General features: G+C 48.3%; 1 protein-coding gene and 1 long non-coding RNA gene across 3 annotated transcripts in view; both read left to right on the top strand.

Moving 5' to 3' along the window:
* The window catches only part of LOC309537044, a 101,729-nt gene that overhangs the window by 45,889 nt on the left and 34,414 nt on the right, over positions 1 to 21,426 (top strand). The gene's annotated exons all lie outside the window — the stretch shown is intronic.
* Positions 1 to 21,426, top strand: part of PLEKHG2 (pleckstrin homology and RhoGEF domain containing G2) — an 83,099-nt gene that overhangs the window by 27,259 nt on the left and 34,414 nt on the right. For both annotated transcript variants that reach the window (XM_082230940.1, XM_082230939.1), the window contains exons 4-5: positions 10,122 to 10,222; positions 19,092 to 19,158. In XM_082230940.1, the coding sequence (XP_082087066.1) occupies positions 10,122 to 10,222; positions 19,092 to 19,158 (168 nt within the window). The remainder of the gene's footprint in view (positions 1 to 10,121; positions 10,223 to 19,091; positions 19,159 to 21,426) is intronic.

Below are 21,426 nucleotides of genomic sequence, written 5' to 3'. Positions count from 1 at the left end.
AGGCAGCCCTGTGCTGGGAAGTTCCTATGTTCTTGTTCTGACTTTAGTGTGAGGTGCAGCTAAGGAAATGTAAATTGCACAAAAAAACACACAAACCCCAGACCCTCCAAGCGCCCCTACTTTCCAGGGACAGCCCCAAATTTACGGAATCTGTCCCGGTTTCTGATTTGATCCAGGAATGTCCCACTTAAGGCGTTCCTATTTTCACGGGAGAAATGTTGGAGGGTGTGGAGTTATGCGACTCCGCGAGTCAAGGAAATAAGTAACTACGCAACCTTTAGAAGACATCTGAAGGCAGCCCTGTCCGGGGAAGTGTTTTTGTTTAATGCTCAATGTTTTACAGTCATACCTCGGGTTACAGACGCTCTGGGTTGTGCGATTTTGGGTTGCGCACCGCACCGAACCCGGAAATACCGGAATTGGTTACTTCCGGTTTCAGCACTTGTGCATGTGCAGAAGCACTAAATCACACTTTGCACATGCGCAGAAGTGCCGAATCACGACCCATGCATGCGCACATGCCGCGCTGTGGGTTGCGAGCATGCTTCCCGCACGGATCATGTTTGCAACCCGAGCGTCCACTGTATTATGTTTTTATATGTGTTGCAAGCCACCCAGAGTGGCTGGGGAAACCAACCGGATGGGCAGAATATAAATAATAAAATATTATTATTATTATTATAAATTGTAAGAGAAAGACACGGTGACGCGCCAATGTCAAGCCAAGCCTCCCTTTTTCCTGAGCTGGCGTGTATCATGGATTTGGCGCATCTTAAATCCAAAGAAATGGAGGCAGTGAGAGATTTTACTTTCTTGGGCTCCATGATCACTGCAGATGGAGACAGCAGCCACAAAATTAAAAGACGCCTGCTTCTTGGGAGAAAAGCAGTCATAAACCTAGACAGCATCTTAAAAAGTAGAGACATCATCTTGCCAACAAAGTTCCGTATAGTAAAAGCTATGGTTTTCCCAGTAGTGGAAAGTGAGAGCTGGACCATCAAGAAGGGTGATCACTGAAGAATTGATGCTTTTGAATTCTGGTGCTGGAGGAGACTCTTGAGAGTCCCATGGACGGCAAGAAGATCCAACCTCTCCATTCTCAAGGAAATCAGCCCTGAGGGCTCACTGGAAGGACAGATTGTGAAGTTGAGGCTACAATACTTTTGGCCACCTCATGAGAAGAGAAGACTCCCTGGAAAAGACCCTGATGTTGGGAAAGATGGAGGGTGCAAGGAGAAGGGGACGACAGAGGACGAGATGGTGGGACAGTGTTCTCGAAGCGACCAGCATGAGTTTGACCCAACTGCGGGAGGCAGTGGAAGACAGGAGTGCCTGGCGTGCTCTGGTCCAGGGGGTCACGAAGAGGCGGACACGACTAAACGACTAAACAACAACAAATCCAAAGCATAGGAAATATAATTCCACCAGATGACATAATAAGCATCTTGATCCTCCCCGGAAACTTGTAGTTGATGCGTAATTTCCCCCGCAGTGGCCAAAGACCGTAAACTCTTACACCACACAGCCCATTGCTGACGTTTTCCGGTTTCTCGTTGCTGGGCTGTTGAAATCCTGGCTGCATTTAACACCCACGCCAAAAGCTCTTTGCAGCGAGAAGGTTTCATGTTGCCCGTCCACATATTCAGTAATCTGGGGAAGCCCAGGCAGGTTATTTCTTTGGAGATCCACCGTCTTAAGGAAGCCGTTCGTTCCTCACTTTCCCTGGCCTGTTTGCATTCTGCTTTTCAGAAGAGCAGGAGTTAACTTGCGCCTTCCTGGCACACCTCCACAGCGGCGTTTAAAATTCAGCGTTTGCTTCTTGCTCAGCCTCAATGACATAAATTAACGGGGCGGTTCTTTGCTGTAATGTGTGAGAAAGCGAACAGCCAGGTGTTTCCTGATCCAGTTTTGCAGAGTTTTTGAACCACCGTGTTCGTCTCCTTACCTGTTCCTGGAAACAGCAAGAGAGAGCTCTTGTCTCGGCGCCTTGCGAGGTGGCCTTCTCGGAGGCATTTGGCTGTATGGTGGTACCTCGGATTACAGACGCTTCAGGTTACAGACTCCGCTAACCAAGAAATAGTACCTCGGGTTAAGAACTTTGCTTCAAGATGAGAACAGAAATCATGCTCCGGTGGCGCAGCAGCAGCAGGAGGCCCCATTAGCTAAAGTGGCGCTTCAGGTTAAGAACGGTTTCAGGTTAAGAACGGACCTCCGGAACGAATTAAGTACTTAACCCGAGGTACCACTGTAGTCTGATCACACCGGTGTGACTGCCCTGTGAGGAATGGTTGCAGCAGTTGGGACTTTTTAGTTTTGGGGGGGGGAGCAAGCAAGAGAGAGAGGGGTGGTGGTTTCTCCCTCTCCCATAAAATGCTAGAAATCGTGGACGTCCAACAAAGTTGAATGTTAGAAGATTGAAGGACTACTGCAATGAGCTCTACGTGGGGCTCCCTTTGAAGGTGACCCGGAAACTACAACTAATCCAGAATGCGGCTTCTAGACTGGTGATTGGGGGCGGCCGCCGAGACCACATAACACCTGTCTTGAAAGACCTACATTTGCTCCCAGTATGTTTCCAAGCACAATACAAAGTGCTGGTGTTGACCTTTAAAGCCCTAAACGGCCTCAAAGGCTCAGTATACCTGAAGGAGCGTCTCCACCCCCATCGTTCTGCCCGGACACTGAGGTCCAGCTCCAAGGGCCTTCTGGTGGTTCCCTCATTGCGAGAAGCCAAGTTACAGGGAACCAGGCAGAGGGCCTTCTTGGTGGTGGTGCCCGCCCTGTGGAACGCCCTCCCATCAGATGTCAAGGCAATAAACAACTATCTGAATTTTAGAAGACATCTGAAGACAGCTCTGTTTAGGGAAGTTTTTAATGACTGATGTTTTAATGTATTTTTTATATTTCATTGGAAGCCACCCAGAGTGGGCGGGGTAGAAATAAATTATTATTATTATTATTATTATTATTATTATTATTATTGGCAGGCAAAATAAAATACAGTGGTACCTCGGGTTACAGACGCTTCAGGTTACAGACGCTTCAGGTTATATACGCTTCAGGTTACAGACTCCGCTAACCCAGAAATTTTACCTCGGGTTAAGAACTTTGCTTCAGGATGAGAACAGAAATCGCTCGGCAGCCAGAGGCCCCATTAGCTAAAGTGGTGCTTCAGGTTAAGAACAGTTTCAGGTTAAGAGCAGCTCTCTGGAACGAATTAAGTGCTTAACCCGAGGTACCACTGTACTTCTTCGCGCAGCACATTTGGAACTGCCTGCCTCAGGAGGCAAGGACAGCTACCAACCTGGATAGTTTTAAAGCAGGACTGGAGACAGATTCTGGAGGAAGTTAAGGCTATCAATCGCTACTCCTCATGACGGCTGTGGTCTGCCTTCATGGTCAGAGGCATAAATGTTTCTGAACTCTGAAAACTGCTGGAAGGGGAGAGGTCTGTTGGCACCAGGACCTGTTGGCAGGTTTCCCCAGAGACACATCTGGTTGGCCACACTGAGAATAGGATGCTAGACTGGACGGGTCACTGGTACATGACCCCAGTCAAGCTTGCAAAAATATATCATTTGCCCGATAACAAATGTTGGAAATGTAAAGAGATTGAAGGTACATTCTTTCACCTTTGGTGGACGTGCCCAAGGATCAAGGCCTTCTGGGAAATGATATATAATGAACTGAAAAAGGTATTTAAATATACTTTCCCGAAGAAACCAGAGGCCTTCCTCCTGGGCATAGTGGACCAATCGGTGTTAAAGGAGGATAGAACTTATTTTATGTATGCTACAGCAGCAGCAAGAATTCTCATCGCAAAGCATTGGAAGACACAAGATCTACCCACCTTGGAAGATTGGCAAATGCAACTAATGGACTATATGGAAATGGCGGAAATGACTGGCAGAATCCGAGACCAGGGAGAGGAGACGGTGGAGGAAGATTGGAAGACATTTAAAATTTATTTGCAGAAATATTGTAAAATTTATGAATGTTAAGGACATTGAAATGAATCGCAGGGGCTTTAGCAACAAAGTAAAATGTAAGATTGGATTAACAACAGATAAATTAATAGGATATGAATTTGCTGAATTAATTTTAAAAAGGGATACAAGAACGGGAGACGTGAGGAAGTCCGGAAAATAAGCTAATTGAAGATGAGAAATTAAGAAAGGGGGAATTTTTGTTTTTTGTTACTACATGTGTTTTTATCTCTTTTTTCTTTTTCTTTTTGATGTGTTTAATGTTTGTATTTTTGTATTGTATTGTCTTTTTTGTGATTTTGTATCTTTTTTGTCTTTTATTGTGAAAACTTAATAAAATATTTTTTAAAAAAAAATAGACTGGACGGGTCACTGGCCTGCAGGCTTTTCTCATGTCCTCATGTTCACAGGGATGCTCTTAAATTCTCTCGCCACAGGCAGTAAGGCCTGGTTCTGGAAGCAAGCTGCGATTTGCACTTTGCAGGGGGTTGGTTTGGATGACCCTTGGGGTCCCTTCCGACTCTTACGATTCTTGTGTGCACCTTTTCAACCTGGGGGTGTGGGGGGTGGAGTTCTGAAACAGGGGGTGCTGCCTACTAGGGGTGTGGACTCTGTAGCCCACTGCGGTCAGGAAACACATATTTAAATTTTCCTTCCTGCCCGTGCGTCACAGGGAAAGGTGCTCCCCTCGCCTTCAGCCTGTGAGAGTTTCCTGCGCACAAAAAGTTTCTTGTTCGGACAGACATGCCCCCCAGCAAAACGCTGTAGCCCCAAGGCAGGGCTGTGTGCCCTATGCTTCGCTGCTGCATGGAGATTGGCTTTATGTTGTTGCTCTGCCCACTGAGCACAACTGCCCTGAATGCTGGACAAGGCTGAATGCTGGAAAATTTATAATAGAATAGAATAGAATAGAATAGAATAGAATAGAATAGAATAGAATAATAATACAGTCATACCTCATGTTGCGTCCGCTTCACGTTGTGTTTTTTTGGGTTGCGGACTGCAAACCTGGAAGTACCCGAACGGTTTACTTCCGGGTTTCGGCAGCCATACATGCGCAGAAGTGTTAAATCACGCTTTGCACATGCGCAGACACGGGTTGCGAACGCTGCGGGTTGTGAACGTCCACTGTATAATATAGTGATACCTCGGGTTACACACGCTTCAGGTTACAGACTCCGCTAACCCAGAAATAGTACCTCGGGTTAAGAACTTTGCTTCAGGATGAGAACAGAAATCGCGCGGCGGCAGTGGTACCTCAGCTTAAGAACAGTTTCAGGTTAAGAACAGACCTCCGGAACGAATTAAGACTTACTCTGGTCCAGGGGGTCACGGAGAGGCGGACACGACTAAACAACAACAATAATATTTAATGCTGTATGGTTTTTAACACTCGATTGGGAGCCGCATAGAGTGGCTGGGGAAACTCAGCCAGATTGTTGTTGTTGTTGTTTAGTCGTTTAGTGGTGTCCGCCTCTTCGTGACCCCCTGGACCAGAGCACGCCAGGCACTCCTGTCTTCCACTGCCTCCCGCAGTTTGGTCAAACTCATGCTGGTGGCTTCGAGAACACTGTCCCACCATCTCGTCCTCCGTCGTCCCCTTCTCCTTGTGCCCTCCATCTTTCCCAGTATCAGGGTCTTTTCCAGGGAGTCTTCTCTTCTCCTGAGGTGGCCGAAGTACTGGAACCTCAGCTTCAGGATCTGTCCTTCCAGTGAGCACTCAGGGCTGATTTCCTTCAGAATGGAGATGTTTGATCTTCTTTCAGTCCATGGGACTCTCAAGAGTTTCCTCCAGCACCAAAATTCAAAAGCATCCATTCTTTGGCAATCAGCCTTCTTTATGGTCCAGCTCTCACTTCCATACATCACTACTGGGAAAACCATAGCTTTAACTATACGGACCTTTGTTGGCAAGGTGATGTCTCTGCTTTTTAAGATGCTGTCTAGGTTTGTCATTGCTCTTCTCCCAAGAAGCAAGCGTCTTTTAATTTCGTGACTGCTGTCACCATCTGCAGTGATCATGGAGCCCCAGAAAGTAAAATCTCTCACTTATATTATTATAACAAAATAGATGGCTTTAAAAGAGGATGGGGCAAATTCACGGGGGAGCAGCCTATCGACGGCTGCCAGCCGCAGCAGCCAAGCACTGTTTCTGAATGCCAATTCCTGGAGGTCATAGCGGCTGCTTCCTAGTTTCCCTCCGGCATCTGGGATAAGAGGATGCTGAGCTAGACGGGTCCTTGTCTTCCTCCAGAAGGTCTTCTTTGAGCCCTGGATTTGCCATCAGGCGTTGACTCCGCAGCCCCTCCAGGGTGGAAGCAACTGCTGGAGTCGAGCCCATTTGCCATCTCCTGTGGAGCCTCTTCCTCCAGACTCTGCTTCGCTTTACTGCTGGAATTTCTGGAATTCTCTGGCCTCTCCTGGGACCACTGAAAGAGGAGAGGAAAGCCAACTGGGGTCTGTCTGGCTGCGGAGACGGTTTCTTGCTTGCCCCTAAATTAAGACTCCCCCAGTCGTCCCTCTCTCATTGTCTGCGCATCGTCTCTCTGAAATCCCAACGGCTCTTTGGCCCGTTTGCAAGCGACACGGTGCGACTCCTCTTACGAGGAAAGGTTGCCACATTAGGGACCTCTTGTTGTTGTTGTTGTTTAGTCGTTTAGTCGTGTCCGACTCTTCGTGACCCCCTGGACCAGAGCACGCCGGGCCCTCCTGTCTTCCACTGCCTCCCACAGTTTGCTCAAACTCATGCTGGTAGCTTTGAGAACACTGTCCCACCATCTCGTCCTCTGTCGTCCCCTTCTCCTTGTGCCCTCCATCTTTCCCAACATCTGAGTCTTTTCCAGGGAGTCGAGTCTTCTCCTGAGGTGGCCAAAGTCTTGGAGCCTCAGCTTCAGGACCTGTCCTTCCAGTGAGCACTCAGGGCTGATTTCCTTCAGAATGGAGAGGTTTGATCTTCTTGCAGTCCATGGGACTCTCAAGAGTCTCCTCCAGCACCACAATTCAAAAGCATCCATTCTTCGGCGTTCAGCCTTCTTTATGGTCCAGCTCTCACTTCCATACATCACTACTGGGGAAACCAGAGCTTGAACTATACGGACCTTTGTTGGCAAGGGGATGTCTCTGCTTTTTAAGATGCTGTCTAGGTTTGTCATTGCTTTTCTCAGGGACCTCTTAGTTTAGAGAAAAGGCGAGTAACTGGTGGGACGAGTAACATTTATAAAAACGATGCGCAGCATGGAGAAAGGGAGCAGAGGAAAGTCCAGTGGCGTAGCGTGGGGGTGCAGGGGGGGCCGGCCGCACCGGGCACAACATCTGGGGGTTAGGGTTAGGGGGCGCAAATCCACGGGTTAGGGGGCGCAAATTACTTGCCTTGCCCCGGGTGCTGACAACCCACACTACGCCACTGGGAAAGTCTTCTCCTTCTCTCTCATAGTGCTAGAACTCATGGGTGTGCGATGAAGGTGAAGGCTGGAAGATTTGGGACTGATTAAAGGAAGTCCTTTTTCACAAAAAACATACAGTGGTCCCTTGGTTCTCAAGCTTAACCCGTTCCACAAGTCCGTTCCAAAACCAAAGCTTTCGAAAACCGAGGCCCATAGAAAGTAATGCAAAACGGATTAATCTGTTCCAGACTTTTAAAAACAACCCTTAAAACAGCCATTTAGCATGAATTTTACTATCTAACAAGACCATGGATCCATAAAATGAAAGCAATCATCAATGTGCTGTACTATAAAATAAATAAGACAGTATTGTAGGTGATAAAAATAAATAAGAGAGTATAATAAAATAAATAAGACAGAATTGCAGGTGATAAAAATTGTTTGGATGGGGGCTCTTTTATCCATAAAATGAAAGCGATAAACAATGTACTGCAGTCACACAATCAATCAATCAGTAGCTGAACTAGGTTCTACGCAGTCACAAAAACAAATTAACCGAAAAAGCCTCAAAAACAAAAACACAAAATAAATAGCCAAAACAAAAGCGCCAAACTTAATCCGTTCCAGGAGTCTGTTTGAAATGTTGGGAAACCAAGGCGCAGCTTCTGATTGGTGCAGCCGACAGCCGCATCAGATGTTCAGCTTCCGAAAAATGTTTGAAAACCGGAACACTTACAGAGGTTTTCGGAAGTTTGAGGACCAAAGCTTTTGAGAACCAAGGTGTTTGAGAAGCAAGGTACCATTGTAGTTGAACTATGGAACTCACTGTCACAAGAGGCCATGTTGACCTCCAACTTGGATAGCTGTAAAAGAGGATTGGGCAAATCCACAGAGGAAGAGAGGGTCATCAGTGCTCCTGGGACCTCTCCTGCAGTGTTACTCACTTCCTCAGAAAGCTGCCTGAACGGCTCGGGGCCGCCTCTTCTCCACGCAACAGCATCAACCAGATGGGTATAAATCATAAAATGATGACAGTCATACCTCATGTTACGTTTGCTTCATGTTACGTTTTTTCAGGTTGCGTCCCGCAGCAACCCGGAAGTTACTTCCCGGAAAGGGTTACTTCCAGGTTTTGCCACTCGCGCATGCGCAGAAGCACAAAATGACATCACACACATGCACAGAAGCGCCAAATTGCAACCCACGCGTGTGCAAACATGCCGCTGCGGGGTGCGCTCTTTTCATGTTGCAAACAGGCCTCTGGAATGGATCCCATTCGCAGCCAGAGGTGACACTGTATTATCATCATCATCATCACCTTTCTCTTCTGGGCAGCTGGTCCAAAAGACGCTTCTTCCAGCATCTCCTCCCAGGCCTCTTGGCAGCTGGGGACAAACAGAGAGCGGCTGCGGCGTCTAAACATTGGCTGTTTCCGTCCCTGCAGAGATGGGACGACGTGAGGGTCCCTTATGGGAAAGGACAGAGTCTTTGTGCTGAGGACACATTATTATTTCTTCTCCTTCTCCTTCTCCTTCTCCTTCTCCTTCTCCTTCTCCTCCTTCTCCTTCTCCTCCTCCTCCTCCTTCTCCTTCTCCTTCTCCTTCTCCTTCTCCTTCTCCTTCTTTGGTGATCCCTCGTAGCCGAGTAACATTGTCTTCCATGAACACGGCCTTAACAACGAGTCCGTAAGTGACTATGGAGGCCAATTCTGAATCCACACGTCCTTCCACAGTGGGGACATTGGTTCCCGGGTGGGAGTTGATCCTGGTGTGGATTTGCCCAGCGTGCCTTCCTTTTAGCACGTTTCTCCTTTGAGTCCTGAGTTCGAGTGTCTTCAAAGCCCAGGACACCTTTGGTCAAGGCTGTTCTCCAACTGGAGCGCTCGCAGGCCAGAGTTTCCCAGTTGTCAGTGCTTATACTACATTTTTTAGATTTGCCTTGAGAGAGTCTTTAAACCTCTTTTGTTGACCACCAGCATTACGCTTTCCATTTTTATGTTCGGAATAGAGTAGTTGCTTTGGAAGACGATCATCAGGCATCATGACCAGTCCAATGAAGTTGATGTTGAAGAATCATTGCTTCAGTACGGGTGACCTTTGCTTATTCCAGTACACTGTTATTAGTTTGCCTGTCTTCCTAAGTGATGTGTCAGATTTTTCGGAGACGCCATTGATATAACAACAACAACAACAATTTATTATTTATACCCCGCCCATCTGGCTGGGTTTCCCCAGCTACTCTGGGCGGCTTCCAACAAAATATTTGTTATGTACTGAGTTGAATAGGATTCAGAATGCAGCAGTCTGATTGGTCCTAGAACAATAGGATCCAGAATGCAGCAGTCTGATTGGTCCACAGGAGCCACCCAATCTAGCTCCATGTGGAAGTGAATCTGCAACCTGATTGGCCTACAGGAGAATCCTGGAATTAGCCAATCACGTGGGGCCCATTGTGTAAATACTGTATATAAAGCAGACATTTTGGGGGAACTTCCATTCCTCCTCACCACTATGAGCTGTATAAAGAGCATGAAATCCACTCTCGACTCCGAGTATATTTCAATATTAAAATACGGTGGTCTGTTAAACATTAAAAGCTTCCTTTTGAGGAGTTGGAGATGGCGCTTGGGAGTTGTAGTTCCAAGCACCTGCTTAGCAAAGGCTAAGCCATGCTGCCCTGGTGGTGTGTTTGCGATAGTCACGAGGTATCTCTGCCGCTGATTCCTTCTTTTCTCCATCCTCCCTTCCCTCAGGACTACCTGGGCTGCATCATCGACTGCGGACAGCTGCCGCTCAAACCAGAACAAGTCAGCGCCTTGTTTTGCAACATTGAAGACATCTATGAGTTCAACAGGTGAGTCGGCAAGGCTTCCTGGCACCTGGAGAAGGGAGGGAGGGTTTGGCACCAGCAGAATAAGCTTTCCAAATGGCAGGGAATTGCCCCACCACCACCTGCCCCACAACTTGAAGGTCACCATCTTCCTATGTTCCTGTGACCCATTCTTATTACCGCAGACCTTTGTGTGACACGGCAGCCAAAAAAGCCAATGCAATTCTGGGCTGCATCAATAGGAGTATAGCATCTAGATCAAGGCAAGTAATAGTGCCACTGTATTCTGCTCTGGTCAGACCACACCTGGAGTACTGTGTCCAGTTCTGGGCACCACAGTTCAAGAAGGACACTGACAAACTGGAACGTGTCCAGAGGAGGGCAACCAAAATGGTCCAAGGCCTGGAAACGATGCCTTATGAGGAACGGCTAAGGGAGCTGGGCATGTTTAGGCTCGAGAAGAGGAGGTTAAGGGGTGATATGATAGCCATGTTCCAATATATAAAAGGATGTCACATAGAGGAGGGAGAAAGGTTGTTTTCTGCTGCTCCAGAGAAGCGGACACGGAGCAATGGATCCAAACTACAAGAAAGAAGATTCCACCTAAACATTAGGAAGAACTTCCTGACAGTAAGAGCTGTTTGACAGTGGAATTTGCTGCCAAGGAGTGTGGTGGAGTCTCCTACTTTGGAGGTCTTTAAGCAGAGGCTTGACAACCATATGTCAGGAGTGCTCTGATGGTGTTTCCTGCTTGGCAGGGGGTTGGACTCGATGGCCCTTGTGGTCTCTTCCAACTCTAGGATTCTATGATTTATACAATTATGTGGGGCTATAGTTGATAGTTGAACTTAGGTTTCAGCGGATGCCCTCTGTATGCTTAGAGGGTAATAGCTCTTGCAATAGCTCATATGCATTTATGGAATATGGAAATGAATTTATGGATGTAATCAGGGTGAAGACATTATGCCCTGTTTGTTGATCTGCGCTTTATAGACAGTGCCGAAAGAATTATTTTTTTATCTCCTGTTCTTTATTGGTTCTCAGATCAATTCCCCTGGTAAGCGATAGCCCTGCAAGGTAGTCCAGATACCGTGGTTCCTTGGTTCTCAAACTCTTGGCTGATAAAGACCTGCAAATTGGACATCTGGTAGCCAGATTTGCTCTGGCAGCTAAGGGGCTTCACCTCACTTCTGCTGATGCATTGCAATATTAAACTTTTATGCTGTAGACTTTTATAGACTTGTTGTTGTTGTTTAGTCGTGTCCGCGTCTTCACGACCCCCTGGACCAGAGCATGCCAGGCCTCTTGAACTATACGGACCTTTGTTGGCAAGTTGATGTCTCTGCTTTTTAAGACACTGTCTAGGTTTGTAGGTTTATAGACTTACCGTATTTTTTGCCCTGTAAGACTCACCTTTTCCCCTCCTAAAAAGTAAGGGGAAATGTGTGTGCGTCTTATGGAGCGAATGCAGGCTGCGCAGCTATCCCAGAAGTCAGAACAGCAAGAGGGATTGCTGCTTTCGTTGCACAGCGATCCCACTTGCTGTTCTGGCTTCTGCGATTCAGAATATTTTTTTTTCTTGTTTTCCTCCTCCAAAAACTAGGTGCGTCTTGTGGTCTGGTGCGTCTTATAGAACGAAAAGTACGGTGTGTTGTGTGATTTTAGAGGATTGTCTTGCTTTTTGCCCTCTTGTTCATTGTGAAGGCCTTTGGCTATGAGCGATAAAACGAATTGGGCTTCCTGGGTGGTACCAATAACCAGCGGGGGGGGATTTATAATGGCATTTATGTCACGCAGGTTTCTCCCCGTCGTTTACATGTGACTAATCTTACCAATTAACTGAGCAAACGTTGCAGACCTAAGTAATCTGCGTGACCTGTAGAGTATAGGAATATGATCTTGCGTGTGATCCTGAAAGAGGAATTTGTATTTATTGTTATGTAAACACCCCCACACACAACAGCCCTGTGATGTAGGACAGGCTGAGAGACAATGACTGGCGCAAGGTCACCCAGTGAGTTTTCACGACTGAGTTGGGAAATGAGTCCTGGTCTCTCCCAGGTCGTAGTCTGGACTTTCCAAACACCTCATCGCTCCTTATTTTCCTCTCACCAACATTTTAGTGTAACTTGGTTCTGCTCAGAGCTGGAATTGTGCACCCATAGCTCACACATTTCAGGATCTGACTTGTGTGTGATGAGCCCGCTAACCTGTTCCGGATTTGAAAGGGCCCAGTAGTAAACATGCGCTATCTGGGAGTCATTTTGGACGCCCAGCTGTCCATGGAGGCGCAGGTCCATTCTGTGTCCAGGGCAGCTGTCACCCAGCTCCATCTGGTACGCAGGATGAGACCCTCCCTGCGCACAGACTGTCTCGCCGGAGTGGTGCATGCTCTGGTTATCTCCCGCTTGGACTACTGCAATGTGCTCTACGTGGGGCTGTCTTTGAAGGTGACCTGGAAACTACAACTAATCCAGAATGCGGCAGCCAGACTGGTGACTGGCAGCGGCCGCCGAGACCACATAACACCGGTCCTGAAAGTCCTACATTGGCCCCCAGTACTTTTCCGAGCATGATTCAAAGTGTTGGGTCTGACCTCTAAAGCCATAAACGGCCTCGGTCCAGTATATCTGAAGGAGCGTCTCCACCCCCATTGTCCACCCCGGACACTGGGGTCCACTTCCTAGGGCCTTCTGGCGGTTCCCTTCCTGCGAGAAGCGAGGTTACAGGGAACCAGGCACAGGGCCTTCTCAGTAGTGGCGCCCGCCCTGTGGAGCTCCCTGCCATCAGATGTCAAGGAGATACAGAACTATACAGCTTTCAGAAGACATCTGAAGGCAGCCCTGTTTAGGGAAAGTTTTTGATGTTTGATGTTTTATCGTGATTTTAATGTTCTGTTGGGAGCCGCCCAGAGTGGCTGGGGAAACCCCGCCAGATTTGGGAGGTGGGGGTTAGAAATAAATTATTATTATTATTATTATTATTATTATTATTATTATTATTATTATTAGCATCTCATAGAACACAAGGCAATAAGGTGACAGCGATGAACTCATGCCAGTGTTATAAGCCAGTAGCATCCCTCCAGTGGATATTTAGCCACGCAGTTCCCTTTTCCCAGATCTAAGCAAGCCGGGATCTGTGTCTCTCTCTGTGTGTGTGTTTGCAGCAATTAACATGGTCCAGAAGAACAGGAGGGTTTCTCAAGGCGGAAATGCTTTTAGCTTGGAATTTGCTGAGAAGGTAATTTGAGCCGGGCTTGTGGGTGCCGGAGAGCGGTTTGGAAGGAGGGGGGAAGTGTGTGTTTTGGAGGCGATGGGGAAGATGGAGGTCAGAAAAAGACCGGAGCGTGTGAGTTTATGGAGAAGCGTTGTCCTCGAAGGAAGGATACAAGCACTCAATCTTCCCTTTTCAAAAGAGGCGTCCCAAAGTTCTTCCACTCCATGGATCTGCCAAGTCCCAGCCTTCAGGAGCAGCAGGGAAGTTAAATACTGAGCTTCCGATTGTGTCTGGCCAACGTTTTCTTCCCCAGTGAATTAGTGGTGTGCCTTCTCTGGTCTGTCTCCAACTCAGTGGCGTAGCGTGGGGGGTGCCAGGGGTGCCAGCCGCACCGGGCGCAACATCTGCGGGGGGCGCGAGTCCAGAGGGAAGGGACAAGTTCCTTCCTCCGCCGGGCTCCCCGCCGCCACCGCCAGCTTTGCGCCTTGGCGCGCGCGCGCCCCCCGCCGCCGCCGCTGCGGCTGCGCTCCACTCACTGCTCGTAGGAGGAGCAGCCGCTGCAGCAGCGCTGACACCACCGACGCCGGGCACGGGCAGCCTCCGCACCCTGACGCCATCCCCTTCCCCCTTTTTTTCCAGAGCTGGGGGAGGGGGAGGTTTTAAAAGGGGGTCTTGCATTGGCGATCCTGCAGCACTTTGGGCCGCACGATGCGAGCGCGCAGCACGGATCAGCCACGACCCCACCCCGTGCATTTCCCGGGGAAAAGTGCTCCGCGTGGGAGGCGCGTTTCCCCTTCATTCCCTCTCGTGCAAATCCTCCTTGGGTTCCCTCCCCCGTCTTTCCTCTCCCTACCTCGTCGCCTCCTCGCTGCCTCTCGCCTCCGCAGGAGCGTTTCCCTCCGCGGAAGAAGGAGCAGGGCGCTTCTGCAACTTTGGATTGCAACTTCTTGCTTCCCTGGGAAACAGAGCCCGGCCGGGTCAGTTGTCCAGCGGAGGGCCAGTTCCCCCCTCCCTCCCTCCCTCCCTCCCTCTCTGCAACCCTTGCGCCCCCCCTGCGTACTACTTGCAATGCAACTTCCGCGCTCCATGCGCTTTCATAGAATCTGTCGAGCTGGAAGGGAGCCGAGGGTCATCTAGTCCCACCCGCTGCAATGCAGTAATACGCCGCTGCCCCCCTACAAGGGATCGAACCTGCAACCTTGGCCTTATCAGCGCCGTGCTCTTAAACTGAGCCATCCGGGCTCCCCTTTCCCCCACCTTCTTGCGTGCCTGAACCTGTCCGCATTTTGCATTCTAACACTTGCAAGCTCCATCCTCCAGCAGTTCCCTGACGCCGGCTGCGCTTCCTTTCAGGCCAATACTTGGCAGCCATAAACTCGCACCGTGTCCAATATTCTATAAAAAGCATTAATCGGAATACCTTGCAACATTTCATCAAAGAAAATTGAGACGCCCTATTCCATAATAATAATAATAGTAATAATTTTATTATTTATACCCTTCCCATCTGACTGGGCTGCCCCAGTCACCTTGGATAAAAATATAATAAAACATGAAACATTAAAAAAAAAACTTCCCTTCAGATGACTTGTGAAGTTGTAGAGTTACTTATCTCCTTGGCTTGGGGGGTGTCAAATAAAAATAAAAATAAATTATTTATACCCTGCCCATCTGGCTGGGCTTCCCCAGCCACTCTGGGCGGCTTCCAAAAAAATATTAATACGTCAAACATTAAAAGCTTCCCTAAACAGGGCTGCCTTCGGATGTCTTCTAAAAGTCTGGTAGTTGTTCTTCTCTTTGACATCTGGTGGGAGGGCGTTCCACAGGACGGGTGCCACCACCGAGAAGGCCCTCTGCCTGCTTCCCTGTAACCTCACTTCTTGCAGGCAGGGAACCGCCAGAAGGCCCTCGGCGCTGGACCTCAGTGTCCGGGCAGAATGATGGGGGTGGAGACGCTCCTTCAGGTATACTGGACCAAGGCCGTTTAGGGCTTTCAAGGTCAGCACCAACACTTTGAATTGTGCTCAGAAACGTACAGGGAGCCAATGTAGGTCTTTCAATGTAACTTCATACATTATTATTATTATTGTTGTTGTTGTTATTTAGTCATTTAGTGGTGTCCGCCTCTTCGCGACCCCCTGGACCAGAGTATGCCAGGCACTCCTGTCTTCCACTGCCTCCCGCAGTTTGGTCAGACTCATGTTTGTGGCTTCCCCTCCCCATCCAGCTCGGTTTCCCTAGCCACTCGGAAACCCGAACCCTATGGAAATAGGGATGTCAAGGTTGCAGGTTCGATCCCCGCACGGGACAGCTGCGCGGTCCTGCACCTTTCCTCAGGGCCTGCAAGACAGAGCTGTTCCACCTGGCCTTTGGTTTGGACTCAGTGGGACCCTTATGTCTTCCCTCCCCTTACAGTTTTGATTTGTGGGCTACTTTTAAAATGAGGCTGCTTTTCAAATTGCATTTTAACCTGTATTTTAAATTGGTCCCTCCCCTCATTATGTTTCTATTGTAATTTTACCGGTGTTAGCCGCCCTGAGCCCGGCTCTGGCTGGGGAGGACGGGGTATAAATAAAATGTATCATCATCATCATCATCATCATCATCACCACCACCACAGAGGGTTGGACTAGATGACCATCGGGTCCCTTCCGACTCTACGATTCTATGATTCTATAAAGTCAAGTGTTACCGGAAAAATCCGAGGGGGCGCTCGCACTTGAGTGCTAAAATCCACGGGTTAGGGGGCGCAAATTACTTGCCTTGCCCCGGGTGCTGACAACCCACGCTACGCCACTGCTCCAACTGCCCCAGTTTACTCATTGTTTGGTGTTAGAGAGGGTTTAATTTAGGCCAGCTCCACAACCTGTTGTGAGCGCAAAGGATCTGGGACGTGTGAAGTGTGCCCCTGGGCATGCACAAAGCGTGTTTCCGTTGCAACTGGGCCACCTCCACCCGTTGGATTTGGATCAGTCCCAGAACCTGTCACATGCGCAAACACTTGGAGCAAGTAAACAGCGCCTCTGGGCATGCACAAAGTGTGTTTCTTTCAGGACCAAGTAACTGCTACCAGCTCCCACACATATCATAGAATCATACAATCATAGAATCCTAGAGTTGGAAGAGACCACAAGGGCCATTGAGTCCAACCCCCTGCCAAGCAGGAAACACCATCAGAGCACTCCTGACATATGGTTGTCAAGCCTCTGCTTAAAGACCTCCAAAGTAGGAGACTCCACCACACTCCTTGGCAGCAAATTCCACTGTCAAACAGCTCTTACTGTCAGGAAGTTCTTCCTAATGTTTAGGTGGAATCTTCTTTCTTGTAGTTTGGATCCATTGCTCCGTGTCCGCTTCTCTGGAGCAGCAGAAAACAACCTTTCTCCCTCCTCTATGTGACATCCTTTTATATATTTGAACATGGCTATCATATCACCCCTTAACCTCCTCTTCTCCAGGCTAAACATGCCCAGCTCCCTTAGCCGTTCCTCATAAGGCATCGTTTCCAGGCCTTTGACCATTTTGGTTGCCCTCCTCTGGACACGTTCCAGTTTGTCAGTGTCCTTCTTGAACTGTGGTGCCCAGAACTCGACACAGTACTCCAGGTGAGGTCTGACCAGAGCAGAATACAGTGGCACTATTACTTCCCTTGATCTAGATGCTATACTCCTATTGATGCAGCCCAGAATTGCATTGGCTTTTTTAGCTGCCGCGTCACACTGTTGGCTCATGTCATATAGAGGCTTTATCCTTCCAGGTGAGGGAAGATGGAAAAGCTAGAATCTGAGACTTCTCAGTTTAGTCCAGAAGCATCTGTCAGTGCTGCAAACCCATAACTCCTTTTATGTGTCCCTTTCACCAGTCCTTTGGCTGACTAACATTTGATGTCCTTTTAAACATGTTTGTGGTTGAGAGGTTATTGGTTTTCTTCCTGTTCTTCATATTGTTTTTATTACGTATTTTATGTTCTCATTTGATGATTTTATGTTGCGAACCAACCTGTGATCTTGGGACGAAGGGCGGTATACAATTATTATTGTTATTATTATTATTATTAATTATGGCTTGTCTGTCTATATACCACTCTGAGGCAACAAAAGGAACAAGCTCTTCCTGCTTGCCAAACTTTCCCCCTTGCTCCCCTGTGAGCAGTTTCTGCTCTCCCTAGGAGATTGTCTGCTTGCCACCTTGAATTTGCAGCCAGCCTTGACTCAGTTTTCCTGTGCCTAAAAATGGACGCGTCGCCTTCCTTCTGTTCCCGGAGGACATTTGCAATGCCCTGATTGCCCCATATTGGGGGGAAAAACATATTCCCCATCAGAAAAGGAAGGTCTCTGTAAACCCCAGCCGACGATGGGAGTTGAAGCCACGGAAACATTGTTCCCTAACAGGGTCTCCTGGCCAGCAGCCACATTCTTCCCCCTTTTCCCCCTTTCTCACACCATTTCCTTTCCTCTTTCCCCTTCTCGCGCTCCATCTCCCGCTGCTTCCCCCAAAAGCTGGTCGCCTGCCAACCTCTCAGTCAACCAACCTGCTTTCCCATCTGGCTCTGTTTAAGAGCTTAAGCGGAGCCCAGTGGGGGGTACGGATGGAAGATGTGGGGAAAGTTGGAAGCTCGGATCGCGCGGCCCCAGTTAACCCTTTAGAGGAAGGAGCGTCTCCACCCCACCCCAGCCGGTTGTGCCGAGGGAGACCGCGCTGTGACCTTTCCTCCGCCGTGAAAAAGGATCGATAATTTCACGTTCACGAAGCACCCGCCAGTACGCTTGCCTACGCGCACAAAATGCTTTGCCTGGGGCAGGCAAGTGGTGGTCCAAAAGGACAGCCCTGGAAGGTAGTCCATTATAGTGGCCCCTTGGTTCTCAAACAACTTGGAACCCAAACATTGCAAACCCGGAAGTAAGTGGTCCAATTTGTGAACTTTTTCCAGAAGCCAAAGGTGCTCCATTTTGAGAGTTACGCTTCTGATTTGAGTGTTATGATGAGGTCTGTCTTATTTTTGCTATTTATTTTGCCTTTTTGTGGCCCTTTAAAAAATATATATATTTTGTTGTTGTTGTTTAGTCGTTTAGTCCTGTCTGCCTCTTCGTGACCCCCTGGACCAGAGCACGCCAGGCACTCCTGTCTTCCACTGCCTCCCGCAGTTTGGTCAAACGCATGCTGGTCGCTTCTATGACACTGTCCCACCATCTCGTCCTCTGTCGCCCCCTTCTCCTTGTGCCCTCCATCTTTCCCAACATCAGGGTCTTTTCCAGGGAGTCTTCTCTTCTCACGAGGTGGCCAAAGTATTGGAGCCTCAGCTTCAGGATCTGTCCTTCCAGTGAGCACTCAGGGCTGATTTCCTTCAGAATGGAGAGGTTTGATCTTCTTGCAGTCCATGAGACTCTCAAGAGTCCCCTCCAGCACCATAATCCAAAAGCATCCATTCTTCAGCAATCAGCCTTCTTTATGGTCCAGCTCTCACTTCCATACATCACTACTTGGAAAACCATAGCTTTGTGTTCTTTATTTGTGTTATAAAATGAACTTGAAAATTTGAAAAGAAAAAAAGAGAGTTTGAGAGCCAAGGTACCACTGTATTGCCACAGCCCAGTATTGTTCGATGGGCAGGGCCGGTGGCAGGGTAGAAAGCATCGCGAGAAGCCTTATTTATGTTTTCTCTGTCTTTGAGCAGTGAACTACTGGAAGACATGGAGCGAAACACCAGCGCTGAGGCTGTCGCGGAGTGCTTTGTTCAAAGGGTAAGGGTTTCCCCACATTCTGCTCACAACTTCTTCGCTCTGCGATTCCTTTGGAACGAACTGACCTCTTAACGGCGTCCCGGCTGCCCTTAGCTGTGTTCGCAAAAGCTTCCAAGAAGCTTCAATCGGTCCAGAATGCCATAGCGAGACCAAGCGTTCCAAAAGGACTGGAACAAACGTATATTATATTTGAAAGGCAACTGTAAGCAATTTAACATCGTTAGCACGGCTCTTTGAAGATCTGTAAGATGAAATTGCTACCTGTTGAGTAATAGAATATTTTAGGTAATGTTATAACAAGGATAGGAAACGAAGCGAAATGTGAAGATGTAAAGTTTAATTTTGTAAAGCGTCAGACGGGAGGCATGGAAGCCATTAGGCTCAGTCGAGCCAAAGAGATAAAATAAGAGGGTACGATGTTATGTAATGTGATTATACGTAAAACCAATAAAAAACATTTATATAAAAACCCACAGAATGTCGTAGAATCGTAGAATTGTGGCGCTAGGAAGGACACCCAAAGGTCATCTGGATAAACCCCCCCTTGCAACGCTCCCTCATTGCGAGACGTGAGGTTACAGGGAACCAGACAGGGCCTTCTTGGTAGTGGCACCCGCCCTGTGGAACACCCTCCCATCAGATGTCAAGGAAATAAGCAGCTATCCTATCTTTAAAAAAAATAAATATGAAGGCAGCCCTGTTTAGGGAAGTTTTTAATATTTAATGCTGTACTGTTTTTAAAATTTCATTGGGAGCCGCCCAGAGTGGCTGGGAAAGCTCAGCCAGATGGGCGGGGTATAAATAATAAATCATTATTATTATTATTATAGCCGAGGTTGTAAATCCTAGCCAGGTTATTAATTGGGACTAACTATGGAGAGTAATTGGGATGCGGGTGGCGCTGTGGGTTAAACCACAGAGCCTAGGACTTGCCGATCAGAAGGTCAGCGGTTCGAATCCCTGCGACTGGGTGAGCTCCCCTTGCTCGGTCCCTGCTCCTGCCCACCTAGCAGTTTGAAAGCACGCCAGTGCAAGTAGATAAATAGGTACCAATCCGGCGGGAAGGTGAACGGCGTTTCCATGCGCTGCTCTGGTTCGCCAGAAGCGGCTTAGTCCTGCTGGCCACATGACCCGGAAGCTGTATGCCGGCTCCCTTGGCCAATAAAGTGAGATGAGCGCCGCAACCCCAGAGTCAGCCACGACTGGACCTAATGGTCAGGGGTCCCTTTACCCTTTACCTTTATGGTGAGTAATGGTTCCCCAATATTTCAAGATCCAGTTAGTTCCTGCAGACTAGTGCTGGTTTTAACCCATAAGGCCCTTAAATGCAACCTGGCCAGATGAGCAGGGTATAAATGATAAAATTCTAATTATTAATTAATATTATTAAATGCTCCAGAGCCAGGATAACTGAAGGACCAACTTCTGGCGAGGGCTGCTAACTTAAGACTGCTCCATATGATTGCTTTATTGAGCACGGATCCTGATTTGCTTGCACAGAGCTTACGCAGAGGGGCAATGTCTACTTTTTACTGAGCCTTTGTTTTCATTTTTCCCCCAAGCGGCTGTACGTCTTCCCATCAGCCGATCATTATTCTATACCCTTTAGTTCAATTCCCTGTCACTTTCCTAACAGAAAAAATTCTGCTGTTGTTTTTGAAGTGGATTTAATGCCTGCGAGCACTTTAATCCACTGCGGACTGTCTCGCCAGAGTGGTGCATGCTCTGGTTATCTCCTGCTTGGACTACTGCCATGCGCTCCACATGGGGCTCCCTTTGAGGGTGACCCGGAAACTACAACTAATCCAGAATGCGGCAGCTAGACAGGTGACTGGAAGCAGCCGCTGAGACCACATAACACCGGTCTTGAAAGACCTACATTGGCTTCCAGTACAATTCAAAGTGTTGGTGCTGAGCTTTAAAGCCCTAAACGGCCTCGGTCCTGTATACCTGAATACCTGTATACCCCCATCATTCTGTCCTAGACGGCCTCAAAGACCCAGTAGACATGAAGGAGCGTCTCCACCCCCATCGTTCTGCCCGGACACTGAGGTCCAGCTCCGAGGGCCTTCTGGCGGTTCCCTCACTGCGAAAAGCCAAGTTACAGGGAACCAGGCAGAGGGCCTTCTCGGTGGTGGTGCCCGCCCTGTGGAACGTCCTGCCACCAGATGTCAAAGGAAAAAACAACTACCAGACTTTTAGAAGACATCTGAAGGCAGCCCTGTTTAGGGAAGCTTTTAATGTTTGATGTATTACAGTATTTTAATA

This window comes from Podarcis vaucheri, assembly GCF_965113315.1.
Source record: "Podarcis vaucheri genome assembly, chromosome: 7".
NCBI lineage: Eukaryota > Metazoa > Chordata > Lepidosauria > Squamata > Lacertidae > Podarcis > Podarcis vaucheri.
The sequence above is the reverse complement of the archived record's forward strand: the minus strand, read 5'-3'. Positions and strand labels throughout refer to the sequence as shown.